The sequence below is a fragment of the Haliotis cracherodii genome, unplaced genomic scaffold (genome assembly GCF_022045235.1).
Source record: "Haliotis cracherodii isolate W230 unplaced genomic scaffold, xgHalCrac1.p SCAF_1, whole genome shotgun sequence".
Taxonomy (NCBI): Eukaryota; Metazoa; Mollusca; class Gastropoda; order Lepetellida; family Haliotidae; genus Haliotis; species Haliotis cracherodii.
In genome coordinates, this window is record NW_027266264.1 from 29,648,584 (window position 1) to 29,670,911 (window position 22,328).

At 44.2% G+C, this 22,328-nt stretch overlaps 1 protein-coding gene across 1 annotated transcript in view; it reads right to left on the reverse strand.

The window, feature by feature from the left end:
* LOC139463133 (ankyrin repeat and death domain-containing protein 1A-like) overlaps positions 1-22,328 on the reverse strand; it is a 58,590-nt gene that overhangs the window by 30,341 nt on the left and 5,921 nt on the right. The window contains exon 2 of the mRNA XM_071244563.1: positions 2,796-2,868. Within this exon, the coding sequence (XP_071100664.1) occupies positions 2,796-2,868 (73 nt within the window). The remainder of the gene's footprint in view (positions 1-2,795; positions 2,869-22,328) is intronic.

A 22,328-nucleotide genomic window follows, 5' to 3' on the forward strand; every position in this document is an offset into this window, starting at 1 on the left:
CTATACAGGTAGGTATATAGTCTTTAAATGCCTGAACCCAGAAGGTTGTCTGTGGGAAGGGATCATATTGTTAACAGTTTAGCATTGTTTTGGATTCGACCAACAAATAGTTTTGACCTTGACAGAGGTGCTCTTCAAGATTTAGTATCAATGTATTTTTCTTTAATTTTTATGTTGTAATAATTACGATTAGCTTTCGGCACAATGTCACAAATGCGTGAACATGTTAGTACGTCTATTTTAAGGTAAGGGTGTTACGATAGCGGTGGCGTTAAGAGGTCTTTGGAGAACGTGGCCCTCCACAACCGTGATATCATAACTGATATCTCGCGAGAACCGTATGTCAGCTGTGCAGACAGGAGTAATATCGGTTTTCATGTTCGACAAGCCAAACAAACAGTACTGACAGTTTCTAGGGGAGGAGATATTGACGTCTGTGATGTTTTAAACGCTGCTAAATGTCAATCCTAAATATATAAAAACAAGGTGTCTGGGAAATGCGTGAGTACATGGTTGCTTTCATTACCAGGGCAACACTAGGGTGTCGGGCAGTCCAGCGTGTTAATGGCGTAATAAGATTGAAACTACACATTCTAGCAAGACACGATGCTTCTACGGTTTCTTCCCATTCCACCACTTCCCCCCGTTTGTTTTGTTTGTGTGTTGTTTAACGCTGCATTCAGCAATATTACAGCTATATGACGGAAGTCTGTAAATAAGTTTTGGCAAGACAATCCAGTGATTGACAACATGAGCATCGATATCTTATCGATTAACGGGATCGGGTGGTCTGGCTCGCTGACTTGGGGAAGCATGTCATTGACCACAATTGCGTGGATCGATGCTCATTATATCAATGACTGGATTGTCTGGTCCAGACTCGATTATTTACAGACCGCCGTCACATAGCTGGAATATTGCTGAGTGCGACGTAAAACAACAAACCAACACCACCAACAACAACTAAATGTGTCAAACCTCTCTCATCAAAGCATAATAACCTATACAATACAAGGCGTTTCAGTGTATCTGACCGATATTTCAAACATGTTACTGCTAACATTATCAGGACAGATATGTGGCATATGAGATTGAAACGAAAGCTTCTCTGCTCTCCTTATCATAGTTCATAGCTTATGTCTGATACATAACCTGGATTTTATATCTTAGTTCACGACTTAGTATTATACATAACCTCGTGTTTATATCTTAGTTTCTAGTTTGTCTCATACATAACTTGATTTTTATATCTTAGTTCCTAGTTTGTCTCATACATAACCTGGTGTTTATATCTTAGTTCCTAGTTTGTATCATACATAACCTGGTGTTTATATCTTAGTTCCTAGTTTGTCTCATACATAACCTTGTGTTTATATCTTAGTTCCTAGTTTGTCTCATACATAACCTGGTGTTTATATATTAGTTCCTAGTTTGTCTCATACATAACCTGGTGTTTCTATCTTAGTTCCTAGTTTGTCTCATACATAACCTGGTGTTTATATCTTAGTTCCTAGTTTGTCTCATACATAACCTGGTGTTTATATCTTAGTTCCTAGTTTGTCTCATACATAACCTCGTGTTTATATCTTAGTTCCTAGTTTGTCTCATACATAACCTCGTGTTTATATCTTAGTTCGTAGTTTGTCTCATACATAACCTGGTGTTTATATCTTAGTTCCTAGTTTGTATCATACATAACCTGATGTTTATATCTTAGTTCCTAGTTTGTATCATACATAACCTGGTGTTTATATCTTAGTTCCTAGTTTGTCTCATACATAACCTTTTTTTATCTTAGTTCCTCGTTTGTCTCATACATAACTTCGTGTTTATATCTTAGTTCCTAGTTTGTCTCATACATACCCTCGTGTTTATATCTTAGTTCCTAGTTTGTATCATACATAACCTGGTGTTTATATCTTAGTTCCTACTTTGTCTCATACATACCCTGGTGTTTATATCTTAGTTCATAGTTAATGTTTTATTCCTGACCTTGTGTTTATATGTTTGACTAATAATTGCAGCTTGTTCATTGCCCGGGCTTTTATACATTCTAATGTGACTAACTGTCCGCATGCCTTGTCTGTAATGAGTCTAGTTTGTATATTCGGATGTGTAGATCGGTTATTTCAGCCTTAGTCTTGCCCATATAACTGTACAAGATCTATATACGATGTTTAGATCCCATATGGAATGTTTATGACGTTAAAACCGCCTAATCTCGAGCTTAGTAAGATGATATAGACACATACAAAGCACGATTCCTGAACGTATGATATAGATTTATTGTAAAAGGGTTGGATCTGATGTCTGATTATAACAGGCATATCACCTCAGACACATTACGGGGATTTGCCCTTGCAGGAACTGGCCTGTTGCCGCATGCCACAAGTACCCCGCTCAGGGCAGACCTACCCGGGTACACTGGTGAATGTACACACTGTCCGTAGACGATAATCTCCTGGAGAATTACACATATTAGAGGCATATTTTACAGAATGTCACAGCGATCCACTGTAATGTTTTAGTGTAACTCCACATGCAAACACGAGGAAGAGGAATGAATCGATAACTGGAGCATGGGATGAGCACTGCCCCATCCAATCTATTATCATACACAGACGTAGTGGACATCATGCACTGCACCTACGACCTCCACAGCTGAACCACGACGGCACACCCAAACATGCGGGTGGATAATATGCCTGGACAGACGGACGGTTGGTCAATTGCCATTCCAGGACGGGCAGACTATACACTAGCGTGACCTCCATAGAAACTAAGGTAATACATACTGTCGGTTGGCTGCAGGATGGTTGTAATCTCACAGGCGAACTCATTCTCTTTCTTCTTCATGTCGTCCGCAGTCTGTAAAAGATACACACAGTTGTTATCATTCTATAAGGGAGGATGTGCAGTGGATGTGCTTCCCGCGCTTCAAGTGGAGCAGACGACAGTGACTGGTTGCCGCTTGGATCGATACACGCGCCACCATCGCGTCACAGTATCTCTCCACATTCAACTGTGGATAATTTACTGGGTCAGGGGGAGTGGGAGAATTAGACTGCACTACGGCCAAGGCCTTGAAATGATACGGTTGATGTCACGGGGGATACAGGGGGGTGTAATTCAAGTCCGCACTCCCGTGGATGTCGATAATCCCCAGGGGAGTACGATGAAGTCAGCGACTGTGAATAATAAATGACTACTGACAACCCTGAGCAAGGTATTCTTAATAGTTAACACTGGAAGGCATCTAAGGGCATCAATGACCTGCGTACAATATGCAGGTCAACATATTTGCCAACCATAATCTGGACGTGTATGTGTGAAGGCGAGAGACGAACGTTTCTGTTCATCAGGATGTCTACCATTCTCGCTTATATTCAGTGTTCCTATCGTTAACTGTTCATCCCCTATGATTAACAGTTGACAATCTATGTAAAACAGTTCAGTATCACTTTATGACGGTCAACTGTCGACGTATTCAGTACATTGCAAGTGTGTTCAGTAAAGAACAGTACAACATATCAAGTTTCCTTATTTCGTACATGTTTAGGCCAACGACCCATGGTACATATATTGATCCACAGTATTAATTATTGACTCACGGTAGATAAAGGCATATTACAACATTATACATTGCGGTATTTCGAATTGTAGTTTGGTTACAGTCAAACATTAACATATTAAATTTATCCAGGGTAGGACGGACATAAAACTTTTCTTGGCTATAGTGTTGTCTTAAATTATCATAGGCTTAGCAAATTAACAAAAAGTGGTATTCATTTCCCACATAATCAATATTACACGATTTACAAATCCTCAAGTTTCCAGGTACATTGTTACATCTTCCCGTTTCAATATATAAGGAATGCGAACTGCAACGAAAACGAGCTATTGCCAATCTAAATTTACCTACAGTTACAGCAGATATATATGGTACAACACAAAATGACATTTTAAATAATGAAAAATGATACATTTTAGTTTCCGAAAATTGCTGAATGTCAATCCTGTTCATAAATACAATTTAGACGTGATACAAATTCAGTAATAAACAAGTTTGGGGAATCAACACCCCGAGGGAATCAACACCCTAAACATATCATGTATGTACCATAAACCTAGCATGAGTTGCAGGGAACACCAGAGAGAACGTAAAGTACTGCATTCAGTGGAAGTTGTGTTACCGACAGTAGACATACAGTATTATATATAGTCGAGGTTGTCACCGACAGTAGACATATAGAGTTATATATAGTCGAGGTTGTCACCGACAGTAGACATACAGTATTATATATAGTCGAGGTGTCACCGACAGTAGACATACAATATTAAATATAGTCGAGGTTGTCACCGACAGTAGACATACAGTATTATATATAGTCGAGGTGTCACCGACAGTAGACATACAATATTATATATAGTCGAGGTTGTCACCGACAGTAGACATACAGTATTATATATAGTCGAGGTGTCACCCACAGTAGACATACAATATTATATATAGTCGAGGTTGTCACCGACAGTAGACATACAGTATTATACATAGTCGAGGTTGTCACCGACAGTAGACATACAGTATTATATATAGTCGAGGTTGTCACCGACAATAGACATACAGTATTATACATAGTCGAGGTTGTCACCGACAGTAGACATACAGTATTAAACATGGTCGAGGTTGTCACCGACAGTAGACATATAGAGTTATATATAGTCGAGGTTGTCACCCACAGTAGACATACAGTATTATATATAGTCGAGGTTGTCACCGACAGTAGACATACAGTATTATATATAGTCGAGGTTGTCACCGACAGTAGACATAAAGGATTCATTCAGTGGAGGTTGTGTCACCCACTGTTGACTTACAGTATTGTATATAAGGCGAGGTTGTCACCGACAATAGACATACAGTATTGTATTTAAAGTCGAGGTTGTGTCACCCACTGTTGACTTACAGTATTGTATATAAGTCGAGGTCGTCACCGACAATAGCCATACACTACTGTAATCCAAGTCGAGGTTGCAGTTGGACTAAAATGGTATTGACAAATGAGTCACCAGGCTGTTTGTGGATGGCAGATGTGTTCAGGAACAATGCCGTGTTACGCTCATGTTGCTGCACTGTCCTCGGGGGAAATATATTACATTGTCCATATTGCCTAATAAATTGATTAACGTATTGAAACTATGGCTCCTGTGAGCCAGTCATTCTTGGCATTGACGAAACTTCTAAAGTTGGTCATATGAGAAATTGCATTCTTGTCCCGGAACACGCATTTCATGGTCCGAGAGAGAGAGTTGCACGGGCGAAAGGTTGAGGGAACATATGTCACGTGCATCACCTAGGGTCGTCCCACAAAAAGTTCTTACACTTATAGAGCTCTGGAGTATCTCTTAAAATACGACACGTGAAGATCCGGGGTAGAGTAGGTCTTCAGCAACCCATGCTTGCCGTAAAAGGCGACTATGCTTGTCGTAAAAGGCGACTAACGGGATCGGGTGGTCAGACTCGCTGACTTGGTTGATGCATGTCATCGATCCCAATTGCGTGTATCGTTGTTCATGATGTAAATCATGTGTGCTCCCATTTGTGGTGTCCCCCGCCGTGATGGGGCTGGAATAGTGCCAAAAGCGGCGTAAACCTCACTCACTCAATACTTTCACATTCAGATATTAGTACAGCGTTGTCGTACTCGGGGGCCAAACAGGGATTTTATGTACGCCTCCTCCAACTTCCTACCCTACTGGTGATTTCTATCCTACGATAAGTTTACACATTCCTGTTCTGTGGAGTGTATTATCTGCTTTACATATTGAGCCTAACGAACTTTGTTGAAGACAAAAACCAATAAGTAAATGACATGTAGATGTGTTACACACAGAGACGCTGTCTATCCCACAAAGGGATCGGGGGCACGGGTGGCCCAGTCGTATAAGGCGCCGTGATTCGCTGTGCAGAGTTGCGTCCCTTGGTCACGCAAAAAACCTATGATTGTGGGTTCGAATCCCGGTTCGACCCGATTATGTTTCTAGGTTTGTCAGCACCATACCCGTGCTCGTGGGTTTCACTGAAGTGGTAAACGTCTGAGACCTGCATTACTTCGGGCTTTCCTCCCACATTAAGCTGACACGCCGCGATATAACTGGAATATTATTAAAATCAGCGTTAAACCCAACTCACTCACTCACAAGGGGATCTTTTTCTGACAGGGATATGTCGCATGTTCCTCGGCCAAGTTCGTTGGCCAGTCGGGCTGGGACAGCGTAACTTGTTTGCAACCGCTTTTCTGGACGTCAGATTCTTACAAAGCCAGCTATAACCGATGAGGTTTTTACATAACGATTTGCCTATTCTTCTTAAGGGTGGTTAAATCATGCCATAGATATCTTTGTTTAACAAAGTTGATAACAAATTGAGCTGTGTCCGGTGGATGCGGTCGTCTTTCTTTGTATGTTCATTATACGAAGCGCAGGGTATCTTATTGGACCAGAGTTTTACGTTTTCGTGACGAAACATGCATATTATTTAATATGTGTAGTCTAGACAATGTTTAGGTAAGTTCAGACATCATGGGTGAATTTGGAAAAAAAATATTCAAGGATTACTTTGGTTGTTGTTAGATTATTCAGGATGTAATATGCCTATTTTTTGTATTACAACTTTCTAAAAAGCTGAACGATTTTTGAACGTATACAAATGTTACAACACTATCCAAATTTTCCACGTATTAAATCCTGAAAAATAACTATTACAGAATGAAATAAATAATTGATATGGAACGCACTACATGGGTTTGGGTGTTCTGGACATAACGACAGAAAGATGGAGATTGTTAGGGAGGGCTGGATACTGTCCATTCTGTAAATTAGAAAACGTATCTGAAGATTGGCAACATTTTGTACTGATGTCCTACATTTAAAACTTCGAAACTCCTACATACATAATATCTAAATAATGCGCCTAATTATACTTCTTTTATCTACCTCATGATTTCTAACAATAAAACCATTTTAGACAAACTGTCAAAATATATCTTCTATGTTTGATTGCGTTGTAAAAGGCTAATTGATTAGGTAAACTATATATTCATGTCTTCATAGATACTGTATATATGCGTGTAGTTGTTGACACTGAGAAAAAACATATTTTCTCGCTTTCTCTCTACATCTACACGGTCGCCGGCAGTTTGGGGGTGCTCGGATGTGAATGTGTCAGTTCCTAGCGTGTTTACTGTGATGACCCTAAATGTAATGATGTTTATTTATTTGTTTGGTTGTTGTGTAACGACGCACTCAGCAATATTCCTGCTATATGATGACGGTCTGTAAATAATCGAGTCTGTACCAGACAATCCAGTGAGTGACCTCAGGAGCATGGATCTACACAGTTGGATACAATGACATGCATCAGCCAAGTCAGCGAGCCTGACCCCCGACCCCGTCAGTCTCCTCCTACGACAAGCATGGGTTGCCGAAGGCCGATCTTACTCGGATCTTCACGGTTTCCATGTAATGAAGTAGCGGTATGTGTTTAGTTAATAAAACTACAAGACAAACGAATATTTTAGATAAATCTTTAGTTGCCCTTGAGCAACGAGTCTGAACTTTAAAGTCATGGAGTTGTCCTTACAACCGCGTTTACCACTGTTGTTGCCCTAACGCACTGAATCGAAATTTTGGAGCCATCGACTTACAGCTGTGTCTATCCCTGATGTGACCCTAACGTAACGACTCTGTATTGGGAGCCATCGTGTTGCCGTTACAACCGCGTTTATCACTGTTGTGTCCCTTACGCACCGAATTTAGGGTTCAGAGCCATCGAGTTGGCATTATATCTGAGCATGTACATCGTATAGGACGACCACGCCTGTCGTTCCATGCAGTATGGACCATTGCACCTCAATTACCCTCATCCTAAAGGGAAACGGCCACTACGGAATGGACTGTGATGGCGTTTAAAGTAGGTTTGAACATCCATGCACAGCCAGAACACATGCTTGGGGTTCCTGAGAGAGAATCGGCTTCTGGTTATGGCGCGGTCTAATGCGGTCTAGACGCTATAATTACGGCCTTGTGTGCAAGTGGCGGCATTGTCACTATGTAATTAGGACACTCGTGTATTTCTATATTGATCTAGGTCTTTGAGAGGCATTTAGAAGTGATTCACATAAGGCAGAGAATATATGGATGTCAACTTCTTTATTATGAGGAACACAACGTTTCGGAGTATATAGTTACTCCTTCATTGGTCACCTGAGGAAGGAGTAAGCATCTACTCCGAAACGTTGTGTTCCTCATAATAAAGAAGTTGACATCCATAAATTCTCTTCTTTATATTGATCTAGATAATAAAATATGAGCTGGCAGACAAGTAAAGGTTGTTTGAGTGATCCTATTATTCCAACTTGCTAAGACCCAGACCAGCCAACTGACCAAAGCTGTATCTGGTGTATACAAGTGCCCGGCCAAGAGACAATACGGTGAATTTAAGAGGTAACAAATCCTAGACATAGGTTTACTCATAACTGTTTCAAGGGAACCATGCCTTTAGATGCACCTGATTGCCACCTCGATGGTATATCATTGCAAGTAAGGGACGGTAGTATCTAGCCAGGAGGTGGTGTCCTCTATGAATCTCTGCCCCTATGCGCAGCAGAGTAATTCAAAATTAACGTATCGCGTTTAAATTAATTGTTTGATAAGCATTACTTAGAAGTTGACGGATGATAAAGTAGACTATGGATGTATACCGAAACGTCGCCTTTACAGCATTAAAGACGTTGTTACCCATAAATTGTGTCTACTTAGATTCAACAATTTCAGTAAACGCGTTATCTAGTGTTTGGTCTGTCACGGGGTTGTCTGGTCAAAACTTGATTGTTTTCAGGCCGCCATGGTATGGCAGGAGTGCTGCTGTGGGGCGTCAGGTCACACATTGTATGAGTGGCGGGTGCTACTGGTAGAGCAGGCCATGCTTCCCCCTTTTCGCGAACTCCCGGTGTCATCACTGGTTTTCTGTCATCCATTCACAAAATTGGCACAACAGTTTTGCATTTTACGCCCAATGAAATCTGTTTCGGAAAATAATCAAGACTGGTTATTTTCTGGTGTTGACGGTTTAGTATAGGGGTATATACAACTCCATCAGAGTGAGTAAGTGAGTTGGGTTTAACGCCGCTTTTATCATTATTCCAGAAAGCCCGAAGTGATGCAGGGCTCAGACGTTTACCACTTCGGCGAAACCCACGAGCTGACAAACCTAGAAAAATTCGAACCCACAATCATAGGTTTCTGGCGTGCCCAAGGGACGCAACTCTGCACAGCGAATCGCGGCGCCTCAGACGCCAACAGGATATTAAACATTACTCATATATATCTATGAGGATATTATTTATTGTCTGTGCCTGACTCGGAATGTAATAATGAGTTTATTTAATAAGCGTACGCGACACGGAACCAATACATGGCGCATTGTGGATATACGGTAAAACCGGGCCTTGTATATTGAGTAGAACTTACTTCTGTGTGGTTCAATGTTGGGAGGCTGATCGGCTGTCATAGAGGATGGGATTGGACTGAAATAACCACGTTCTATTCTAACATTCACAGATTGCAATGATATTGGTCTGTAGTTACTGAATTAGATTACAATAGAAGGGTCTTCCACACTTGTCAACTCAAATCTGGCTAAGACCTGCCTTGTTGTAGAGTACTAAATATCAGCACGTATTTATGGTAAAGTTGACACGTATTTGTGACGCGTTTTCGTTGCAATGTCCGCGAATATTTGAGGCATATCAGCACGTATCTTTTACAATATCAGCACATATTCGAGTCATATCAGTGCATATTCGGGGGAAAAATCAATGCGTATTTGTGGCAATATCAGAACGAATTTGTGGCAGTATTACGTATTCGTGTCAGTATAAGGGCGTATTTCTATTTTTTGTAATCTGAAATAATTAACATCAACACTTATTTGTGGCAGTATCGCAGCTATTTTGGTTTATGACAAAATGTATTTGAAAAAGAACTCGAGTGGCATTTTCATTGCTGTTGCCACGGACGTGTTATGTAGGTCCGTGCTGTTACATATGTCAGCATCATACAACATAACTTGTCGCTTCAAAGATTCTTCGAACATTGCAAAGAGTATAAGAACCGTCTGTGGCCACTTTCACAGTACATCGAGGAGACGACGTGAACACCACCAGACACCCCCCCACAAAAACACACAAGCATCTCACACTCCTAGTCTCGTATCTCTCACGCAAAGCCTCGTATCTCTCACGCAGAGCCTCGTATCTCACACTCAAAGCCTCGTATCTCACACTCAAAGCCTCGTATCTCACACTCAAAGCCTCGTATCTCTCACTCAAAGCCTCGTATCTCACACTCAAAGCCTCGTATCTCACACTCAAAGCCTCGTATCTCTAACGCAGAGCCTCGTATCTCACACTCAAAGCCCCGTATCTCTCACGCAGAGCCTCGAATCTCTCACTCAAAACCTCGTATCTCACACTCAAGCCTCGTATTTCACACTCAAAGCCAGGTATCTCATAATCAAAGCCATGCATCTCACTTAAAGCCTTGGTTCTCATTCAATCCACCATGGAGTCTGAAATGATTAACAGCGATGACAAATGCTTCACGATATAAGCGCCACATTCCTTCCCGGTAAACGTAAGTACATGCATATGCAAATGGGGGAGTGAAGGGACACGTCCAGCGCTCTCAGTGGTAATAGTTGATGTGATTATAGATATTACCCATTTTCGTAAAATATACATATGCCCTACTTACGTTTGCTCCCATCTCTAGTGTAATTTGTGTACTCCGTAAGACAGTTGCGTGTGAATGTTGTGCTGCTGCTCCACAAGTCGTGATGGCGTCGCAAGTATGTAAATTGCCCAATTATCTGGGTGGGTAATTAGTGGAAATCGCAGAGTTAATTGTATTGAGCTGAGTGTCCATTAGAAGTCGGCCATCTGGCGACGATTTACGTTCGCAGTTGGCCACACCCCTTTAAACGTTGCAGACAGGGCGGAGTGGTGAATGATGTGAGATCGGGGGAGTAGTAGGGGGTGGGTGGGTGGTGGTCGTAGAGGGTAAAGGGTAGATGGTAGAGGCAAGGAGGTTTGGAAGAAGGGTGTAGAGGGGTAGAGGTTAGTGCGGTGGGTGGAGTTGGTGGTCTTGGAGGTATAGCCAGGGTAGGGTTGGGCAAGGTGGAAGTGGGTAGTTGAAATATGGTAGAGTGGTCGAGAGGAGGGGTTGTGATAGAGGGTAGGAGAGTTGGTTGTAGATTGTAGAGAGGAGGGGGTTGCGTTGGAGGGCATAGGAGTTGTGGTAGAGGGGAGGGGGTTATGTTGGAGGGCATAGGAGTTGTGGTAGGGAGGAGGGGGTTGTGTTGGAGGGCATAGGAGTTGTGGTAGAAAGGAGGGGGTTGTGTTGGAGGCCAAAGGAGTTGTGGTAGAGAGGAGAGGGTTGTGTCTGAGGCCATAGGAATTGTGGTAGAGAGGAGGGTGTTGTGGTAGAGTGGGTTGTGGTAGAGAGGAGGGAGTTGTGTTGGAGGCCATAGGAGTTGTGGTAGAGGGGAGGGGGTTGTGGTAGAGAGGGTTGTGGTAGTGAGGAGGGGGTTGTTTTGGAGAGCATAGGAGTTGTGGTAGAGAGGAGGGGGTTGTGTTGGAGGGCATAGGAGTTGTGGTAGAGAGGAGGGGGTTGTGTTGGAGGGCATAGAAGTTGTGGTAGAGGGGAAGGGGTTGTGTTGGAGGGCATAGGAGTTGTGGTAGAGGGGAGGGGGTTGTGTTGGAGGGCATAGGAGTTGTGGTAGAGGGGAGGGGTTGTGTTGGAGGGCATAGGAGTTGTGGTAGAGAGGAGGGGGTTGTGGTAAAGAAGGTGGTGGTAGAGAGGAGGAGGTTGTGTTGGAGGGCAAAGGAGTTGTGGTAGAGAGGAGGGGGTTGTGTTGGAGGGCATAGGAGTTGTGGTAGAGAGGAGGGGGTTGTGTTGGAGGGCATAGGAGTTGTGGTAGAGAGGAGGGGGTTGTGTTGGAGGGCATAGGAGTTGTGGTAGAGAGGAGGGGGTTGTGTTGGAGGGCAAAGGAGTTGTGGTAGAGAGGAGGGGGTTGTGTTGGAGGGCAAAGGAGTTGTGGTAGAGAGGAGGGGGTTGTGTTGGAGGGCATAGGAGTTGTGGTAGAGAGGAGGGGGTTGTGTTGGAGGGCATAGAAGTTGTGGTAGAGAGGAGGGGGTTGTGTTGGAGGGGATAGGAGTTGTGGTAGAGAGGAGGGGGTTGTGTTGGAGGACATAGGAGTTGTTGTAGAGGGGAGGGGGTTGTGTTGGAAGGCATAGGAGTTGTGGTAGAGAGGAGGAGGTTGTGGTAGAGGGGAGGGGGTTGTGTTGGAGGCCATAGGAGTTGTGGTAGAGGGTAGGTGTTGTGGTAGAGAGGGTTGTGGTAGAGAGGAGGGGGTTGTGTTGGAGGGGATAGGAGTTGTGGTAGAGGGGAGGGGGTTGTGTTGGAGGGGATAGGAGTTGTGGTAGAGAGGAGGGGGTTGTGTTGGAGGACATAGGAGTTGTTGTAGAGGGGAGGGGGTTGTGTTGGAAGGCATAGGAGTTGTGGTAGAGAGGAGGAGGTTGTGGTAGAGGGGAGGGGGTTGTGTTGGAGGCCATAGGAGTTGTGGTAGAGGGTAGGTGTTGTGGTAGAGAGGGTTGTGGTAGAGAGGAGGGGGTTGTGTTGGAGGGCATAGGAGTTGTGGTAGAGGGTAGGTGTTGTGGTAGAGAGGGTTGTGGTAGAGAGGAGGGGGTTGTGTTGGAAGGCATAGGAGTTGTGGTAGAGGGTAGGTGTTGTGGTAGAGAGGGTTGTGGTAGAGGGGAGGGGGTTGTGCTTGAAGGCATAGAAGTTGTGGTAGAGTGGAGGGGTTTGTGTTGGAGGGCATAGGAGTTGTGGTAGAGGGGAGGGGTTGTGTTGGAAGGCATAGGAGTTGTGGTAGAGAGGAGGGGGTTGTGTTGGAGGGCATAGGAGTTGTGGTAGAGGGGAGGGGTTGTGTTGGAAGGCATAGGAGTTGTGGTAGAGAGGAGGGGGTTGTGGTAGAGAGGGTGGTGGTAGAGAGGAGGGGGTTGTGTTGGAGGACATAGGAGTTGTTGTAGAGGGGAGGGGGTTGTGTTGGAGGGCATAGGAGTTAAGGTAGAGGGGGTTGTGGTAGAGGGGATGGTGATGTGGTAGAGTGGGTTGTGGTAGAGAGGGTTGTGGTAGAGGGGATGGTGATGTGGTAGAGTGGGTTGTGGTAGAGAGGAGGGGGTTGTGTTGGAGGGCATAGGAGTTGTGGTAGAGGGGGTTGTGGTAGAGGGGGGGGTTGTGGTAGAGGGGAGGGTTTGTGGTAGAGGGGAGGGGGTTGTGGTAGAGAGGTTGTGTTAGAGGGGGTTGTGGCAGAGGGGAGGGGTTGTGGTAGAGGGGAGGGGTTGTGTTGGAAGGCATAGGAGTTGTGGTAGAGAGGAGGGGGTTGTGTTGGAGGGCATAGGAGTTGTTGTAGAGGGTAGGTTTTGTGGTAGAGAGGGTTGTGGTAGAGAGGAGGGGGTTGTGTTGGAGGGCATAGGAGTTGTGGTAGAGGGGGTTGTGGTAGAGGGGAGGGTTGTGGTAGAGGGGAGGGTTTGTGTTAGAGGGGAGGGGGTTGTGGTAGAGAGGTTGTGTTAGAGGGGGTTGTGGCAGAGGGGAGGGGTTGTGGTAGAGGGGAGGGGGTTGAGGTAGAGAGAGTTGTGGTAGAGGGGAGGGGTTGTGTTAGAGGGGAGGGGGTTGTGTTAGAGGGGAGGGGTTGTGGCAGAGGGGAGGGGGTTGTGGAAGAGAGGTTGTGGTAGAGGGTAGAGGGTTATGGTAGTGGGTAGGTGTTGTGGTAGAGGGGGTTGTGGTAGAGGGTAGGTGTTGTGGTAGAGGGGAGGGGATTGTGGTAGAGGGTTGGTGTTGTGGTAGAGGGTAGGAGAATTGATGGTAGAGTGTAGGGGTAATGTTTACCTGCGCAGGATCGAGTATCATCAAGTGTCTGTAACATCAAGGTAACACCATGCAAAGGAAATAAGACGTACGTTTTGGCGGTCGACACTTCAGACAACGTGAATGGTGAACTTAGACCGGCTCAACATTCGGCATCCCGCGTTAGATTCTGTCGGCACAACGCATTAAGCACATGCATTCATCAGTCATTGTTGTAGGCCATGGCACTACGCCGTCATATTGTTGATGATGATGGCGATTGGACATATGGGACATGCGACCTCCACTTTGACACATGATCTCCTATGGGACATGTGACCTCCATCCTACCACGTGAGTAATGAAATTAATGCGAAAATGCGTGTGTCCATTGGTCTCATTACTAAAGACAATGTATCACTTCAATACACCTTGTTCTCTGTGATGGGACCATCGCTCCACTATGTCACGTGATCACCTCTGTCGCGTCAATAACTCTGGGACCAAAACTGTCACGAAATCAACCCTGGGACATGTGACTAAAACTATCATGAAATCAACTCTAGGACATGTGAATAAAACTGTCATGACATCGACTCTAGGACATGTGACTAAAACTGTCATGACATCGACTCTGGGACATGTGACTAAAACTGTCATGACATCAACTCTGGGACATGTGACTAAAACTGTCATGACATCAACTCTGGGACATGTGACTAAAACTGTCATGATATCAACTCTGGGACATGTGACTAAAACTATCATGAAATCAACTCTGGGATATGTGAATAAAACTGTCACGAAATCAACTCTGGGACATGTTACTAGTACTAAAACTGTCATGAAATCGACTCTGGGACATGTGACTAAAACTGTCATGACATCGACTCTGGGACAGGTGACTAAAACTGTCATGAAATCGACTCTGGGATATGTGACTAAAGCTGTCATGACATCGACTCTGGGACATGTGACTAAAACTGTCATGAAATCAAGTCTGGGACATGTGACTAAAACCATCACGAAATCGATTCTGGGAAATGTGACTAAAACTATCACGAAATCAACTCTGGGACATGTTACTAGTACTAAAACTGTCATGAAATCGACTCTGGGACATGTGACTAAAACTGTCATGAAATTGACTCTGGGAAATGTAACTATAACATCTAAAAAGATTCTTATGCTGTTGTTAAGCAGGTATTCAAACGTCGCTGCATAATAGAATAGTTTTTACGTTTTCATCCATAAAATATGTTGTTGTCTTTTCTGTCTCTCAAAGTTCTTGAAATAATGGCTGGTTATGGAATGTTAACGTTTTTACCGATATTTCGTCCATGTTTATTTTTATACAGTCAAAAAAACAGTAACAGATTTGCATCCGTTACTCGCTGTAATATGGCGCCCATATAATACTTTCAATGAACGTTAGACCAGGATATTTTCTCAGCTCCTTTTTTATCCGATTTTACCCCGTACTGATTCAACCCGCACTAATTGTGTACTGGGGACACAGTGATGACACACTGGTGACACACTGGTGACACGGTGATGACACATTGATTACACATTATCTGCCACCAATAAGTCATCAATGTCCTCACATCAAAGGTTACGGAGTAGTTCAAACGAGAAATGTGAGATAAAACATAACTTTATAGAAGAGACAAAGAGATTTTGTCAAGCGAATCCCACTTCGCAATGATCTGTAATGCTGGCGGTTGTAAAATCGTTCAAGCAATTACCTTCTAGCATACATAACTGTTTTTCATTAATATATGTATACCCACAAAGCGGATGCTGGTCACGTTTAGAGTGAACTATTGGAATTAGATCTGTTAGTTATTTGTTTGAAATAGAAACACCCTGAAAAGTTGATTTTTGTCGAATGAAAAAATGTAGTTTTTTAACTAAAGAGATTAGGATTTTTATCCAACATCGAACATTTGGACGACGGCTTTACAATTAGCTGTAGAGGAAATACTGGTCCATGAGCGAGATGTGAATTGTGATGCATGTCTTCCGACTATAACACATCTCTTGAACGTCGGCTGAAGGTCTCTGTTGGCAGGGTCGGAGTCAGCTATCTGGTGGGCCGTGTATTATTGATACTAACACTATTAAGAGCTGATTAGAGGGAGATGTTATGAGTGAGATAAATAGATTACCTCATATTATTTGTAATTGACTTAGTCTGATGACGAAGAAAGAACCGTCTATCACAGGTATAGCCCTCGTCGTGCCTGTCCGGAACTCACTCACTCACTCACTCACCACTTACTCATTCACCAACCAAAGCCCAAACAAACCACCCATTCACCAACTCACTCACTCACTCAAACACACTAACACCCACCTAAACACTCACTCACTCATTCCCACCCACCCATCCATTCACTCACTCACACGCTCAAACACACAAACACCCACCCAAACACTCACTCACTCAAACACACAAACACCCATCTAAACACTCTCACTCACTCACTCACTCACTCAGATCAATCTTATACCGCCTGGTTGTATGTGACTGAAGTTTATCACAGGTCATCATGTACAATATGTTTCATGTCACCAACATACTGACATACGAGACTGTGGCTAAACGACTCTTTTCTATATGTTAATGTGTTCTGTGAGCGCAGAAGATCGCCAGGGCAAACTTGGGCATTGGTAGTAAAGTTTGGATTTAAATAATGTAACGTGGATCTGTCATGGAACAGCGCCCCGTCCAGACAACACAGACACATTGTTACGATTTTGATCCGATACAGCAAAATATGTCAGAATAGTCACGATTGTAATCCGACTAGACAAAATCGGCTGAGTTTCTCCAATGTTACGGGACGCACCATACTGTCAGGAGTGCTTGGCCGACCTCTCTGGACCTTTCCCGATCCGTAGGACTCTGTAACGAACGTATACGACTGCGTTCAGACAATGCTGGACATTCCAGATCATTGAGGAAAGTAATCCGACTTTTTCACTTTTCGTGTCGTAGCGCTGTCGGATCTCAAACGGGAGCCATAATCGGCACTGTGTGAACCTGGCCTCACAGGGCGTCGTGATAACACTGGAGAACTGCTGAACGCGCGTAAAACAACAATAAATTGCTCGGTATATCACATTATCTGGGCAGATGAAACTTAATGTAAAACAGTCGTGTAGATCTAATTGAACCGATACGTTAATATTTCATACTTGCAGTTAAGTTTGGTTCAGCATGTCTATTGAGGGATATAACCATCAATTCAAAATCGGTTTGCACTAACAAAGCTCGTTGTGATATCTGTCGTCACGCAACACAGCTTTGAGACAGGAATATGATCATGTCGACCGGCGCACAATCAACACAAACGCTGTCGGCCACAATGACATGCACAATCAATACACATATACTCTTTTTTTATATGATGTCAGCAATGTCTGAACAATGGATAGATTTGCGTCATTTAAATAATTGTTTCATGCAGCCGAGTGAATAATTAAATCCTGCATTGTTCCTTCGTAAACTGGATGTTTTCCGCGGATTACCCGCATCTGCCGGATCGGTGATACCAGATCGATACCGGCTGAGACCACGGCGATGGGAGGCGTTTGTTTGGGCGCAAAATCCTTCTCGTGTGAGGTGTTTCCATCTCATGACCAGAATAGATAATCAGGTCGTATATTTGGCAGTGTAATTAAGTTGAGCAAAATGTATTCTTGTATTTGGAACTTGGGCGCGAGTGCAGTGAAGACTGTATCACGGACACATATCTGATTTGACCCAGAAACATAACTTTCTGACAATACCCTATGCGAGGAAAAGGCTGAGGGTAAGTGAGTGCGTTTTACGCCGCTCCTAGCAAACTCCATGCAATATCACGACATGGGACAGCAGAAATGGGTTTCACGCATTGTACCCATGTGAGGAACGAACCCAAACCTTAGGCGTGACAAGCTAACGCTTTAACCACTAGGTTATCTTACTGCCCCTCACGTGCACGAACGTGATATGACCAAAGGAGGGGGGTGTTCGCTTCTTACATCATTGATGATTCGATGCGCGGCAAGACTGGGTAATGGGACAGAAGTATTGTATTAAACATTCTTGTGGGCGGCTGCTGTCTTTGTAGACTGTCAGGAGCAGGTGATGTTCTCTGGGGCACATCCCATGATGGAGGAAGTAATTGCCACAACAAGAATACGACGGCTGATCATTCTGTTTGAGCGGAAACATCGGTCCTAGTAGAACACCCGTTTCCGAAAATCCCCTGTTCTTGTTGCGTCAGCAGATCTCTGGCGTTGCTATCTTCGGTTGATCAGCGGGTTCACTGTCATGAGTGGATCACATGGGTCATTAGCCCCGCTTTCCACTCTATCACAAGAATGTCGGGATCACTTGATTGATTAGCGTTATTGCAATATGATAATAACTAATCGGTTAATCAATGTTCGCAGTGGTGCGTACCATCGATCTTAGTCTGACATGTGAGTATTGCAGTGTGTGTATCAATTAAGTCGTGTTCGTGTCATATCTCTCGCGGTGTGTTGATGTTTCCTGTTTCGTTACATCATCACTATCGTCCCATTTAGAATCGTTCTAGTTTAACAAAAGACGACCAAGCTTTTGTGTCGTCTAGATTGTCTAGTCTTTGTCTCATTTTGATTGCTACGTCTGTATAATATCTTCTCTTGTCGTTCTCAAGCCTTTGTCTAGGTCTCATGTAGTCTGTATGTATGGATGATCGTTGTCTGGTCTATGTCTGCCCTGTGTCCAGGTTTGTTTCGTCTGTGTCCAGCCTTGTTTCGTCTGTGTCCAGCCTTGTTTCGTCTGTGTCCAGCCTTGTTTCGTCTGTGTCCAGCCTTGTTTCGTCTGTGTCCAGCCTTGTTTCGTCTGTGTCCAGCCTTGTTTCGTCTGTGTCCAGTCTTGTTTCGTCTGTGTCCAGCCTTGTTTTGTCTGTTTCCAGCCTTGTTTCGTCCGTGTCCAGCCTTGTTTCGTCTGTGTCCAGCCTTGTTTCGTCTGTGTCCAGCCTTGTTTTGTCTGTGTCCAGCCTTGTTTTGTCTGTGTCCAGCCTTGTTTCGTCGGTGTCGAATCCATGAATCCCACTGCACTTTTCTGCTTTCCGCCGCCTGGTGGAATCCCACGGTGTATACAGGGGTTTGTAAAGTGTAGGTGGGTTGCCCCGTCTAATCACGGTGACCCTGACCCCTCCAGCAGGCAAGTGTCTAGACGCTCTGGAATAAGAGTTCCATCGACTCGTCTGTCGGCTCTCCCTGTGGTGAAATTCGATCCACTTTAATTGTGTACAGACTAACTCTCTTTGACACAGCAAGCCTAGCCAACTTATCTCTGATAAATTAGGTGTTTTGTACGTCTTATTTTATTGAACTATGATGAGATTTCTTGTATACAAATGTTCACACTTATTAAGAAGTTTCGTTGCCAATTTGTGGTTTTCGCCCGGACAAAAGAGGACGGGTAACAGTGGACGTTAATTGCCCGGATTTTTGTGGGTTGTGTAATAAAAGAAGATGACGGTATGACCACGTTTTTTTCTGTCTTGCCGGGCCGGAGTGCTTTTGCCAGTCAAGTACTATTACTATTTATTTCCCTTATCGTCCGTGGCATAGTTATCTCCCTTTGTTTTGAGAACAACGGAACCCACAGCTATAGCGACCGAATCTACAGTAAAAGCGACCAAATCTATAGCAAAAGCGACCGAATCTGCAGCGAAAGCGACCGAAGCTACAGCGAAAACGACCGAAGCTACAGCGATAGCGACCTAATCTGCAGCGAATGCGACCGATTCTACAGCGAAAACGACCGAAGCTACAGCGAAAGCGACCGATTCTACAGTGAAAGCGACCGAATCTACAGCGAAAGCGACCAAAATTACAGTGAAACCAGTCAAATTTGCAGTGAAAACACCAGACGAAAACTACGGGATATAAGTTATAACTGAAAGTGTAATATCGTATGTTGAAAGTTGCGATGGAACATGCACTGAAAGCTCCACGCTGTTAGTTAACAGGTGTTGACAGTTGACTACGGCAGTAATTGTGAATACTCCGACGAAGGCATACTCTTGTCGCAAAGGTCTCACTTCGACTTGTTCCAAATAATGGAACGCTTGACAGTTAAATAAGCTTTAATGCGCCATTCAGACGCCAGGGTGTTAGGCTACGTAACGCGGCCTCAACGACGTCTACATGAGGTAAACGGCTCTACCCGAGCCTCGTAGTAGGCTTGCTCTTTGATCTCCTTCTATAACCTATGTGGTTGTTGTACGATGCAGGCCATATAGGCTCCCCGAACACACTGAGTATCTCTGACATAAACGTAATACGGGTTTCTCCGCCCGGACAGGAGCGTACTGGCCGCCGCTCACAGCACTATACACAGGGGCACAGGGCTTTATTTTCTGTCTTCGTGTATCCGGGATTCCACTGTGTGTCAAAAACAATTAATACTTAATTATTAATATGTCAGTATCGGTACAAGAATCGATCAACGGTATACAGACTGGCGACAGTGTTGCTCCCTGGCGAGGCATGTTTGGCATTTGGTCCCGGAAGCAGTGCGCCGTTAATCCGGCAGCTGTTACGAATCTAGATGTTGGGAACAGGCGCACAATTTAGGACATGCCATATTTCTTACTCTATCTTTGTCAAAAAACATTTCTGAAACGTCATTTGACATGTGGAAAGGTCCCCCTTTTGGGGTCATTTTTGATTGGACATCACTACCAACTGGTCACGTGGCTAGGACATCGCTACCAACTCGTCATGTGACTAGGACATCACTACCAACTGGTCATGTGTCTAGGGCATCACTACCAACTGGCCATGTGACTAGGACAACTTGCACTAGAATTCTACTTATATGAGACGCACGTGTACAATGTAAACCATGTGTGTGTTGAAACAGGTTTACACGTATCGCATATCATGTTTACCACAACCAGCGGGTCATGTGACTAGAACATCACTACCACCAGGTCATGTGACTGGAACGCAACTATCACCGGGTCATGTGACTGGAACACCACCACCACCACCACCACCGGGTCATGTGATTTAGACACCACAACCCCTAGGTCGTGTGACAGGAACACCACTACCACCAGGTCGTGTGACAGTCACACCACAACCACCAGGTCGTGTGACAGGAACACCACTACCACCAGGTCGTGTGACTGGAACACCACTACCACCAGGTCGTGTGACAGGAACACCACTACCACCAGGTCGTGTGACAGGAACACCACTACCACCAGGTCGTGTGACAGGAACACCACTACCACCAGGTCGTGTGACAGGAACACCACTACCACCAGGTCGTGTGACAGGAACACCACTACCACCAGGTCGTGTGACTGAAACACCACTACCACCAGGTCGTGTGACAGGAACACCACTACCACCAGGTCGTGTGACAGGAACATCACAACCACCAGGTCGTGTGACAGGAACACCACTACCACCAGGTCGTGTGACAGGAACACCACTACCCCGAGGTCGTGTGGCAGGAACACTACACTACATTTTACAAACACATTCGAACATTGCGCAGAAATTCTGCTTTTATGGGCCGGAAGCGTATCTTGAATATATGCATCTCGTGTATACAATAGTTGAACCAGGCCTTAGAGACGTATCGTGAATATATGCATCTAGTGTATACATTGGGGGTGATGAACCAGGCGTTAGACTATCTCGAATATATGCATCTCGTGTATACAATAGTTGAACCAGGCCTTAGAGACGTATCATGAATATATGCATCTCGTGTATACAATGGGGGTGATGAACCAGGCGTTAGACTATCTTGAATATATGCATCTCCTGTATACAATAGTTGAACCAGGCCTTAGACGTATCATGAATATACGCATTTCGTGTATACAATGGGGATGTTGAACCAGGCGTTAGACACCTGCAAATATTGAACTGCTAATTTCACCTATATAGAAAGCACTACACGCGTTCGTATTCAAACCTTAAAATTATCCTTCAGACAATTTCTTAGCCATCTCAAAACAATAAAACGCCGTCCCCAAACGAGTCGGTTACCCGGGGATTGTGGTATCCCATAATAACATTGATGGTTTACTTTTTGCGCATTGGATAGATGATGTAGAATTCATTGGGACGTGAAAACACAATCGATTGCCCTTGAGAAATCGTGTCCACGTGGCCCTTGTAGCACTATAAATCTATTCAATAATATTTGATATGATCCACCGTGTATTGGATAATGTTTAATATGAACCGCCATGGATTAGATAATGTTTAATATGAACCACCATGTCTTGCATAATGTTTGATAGGAACCACCATGGATTGGATGATGTTTGATAGGAACCGCCATG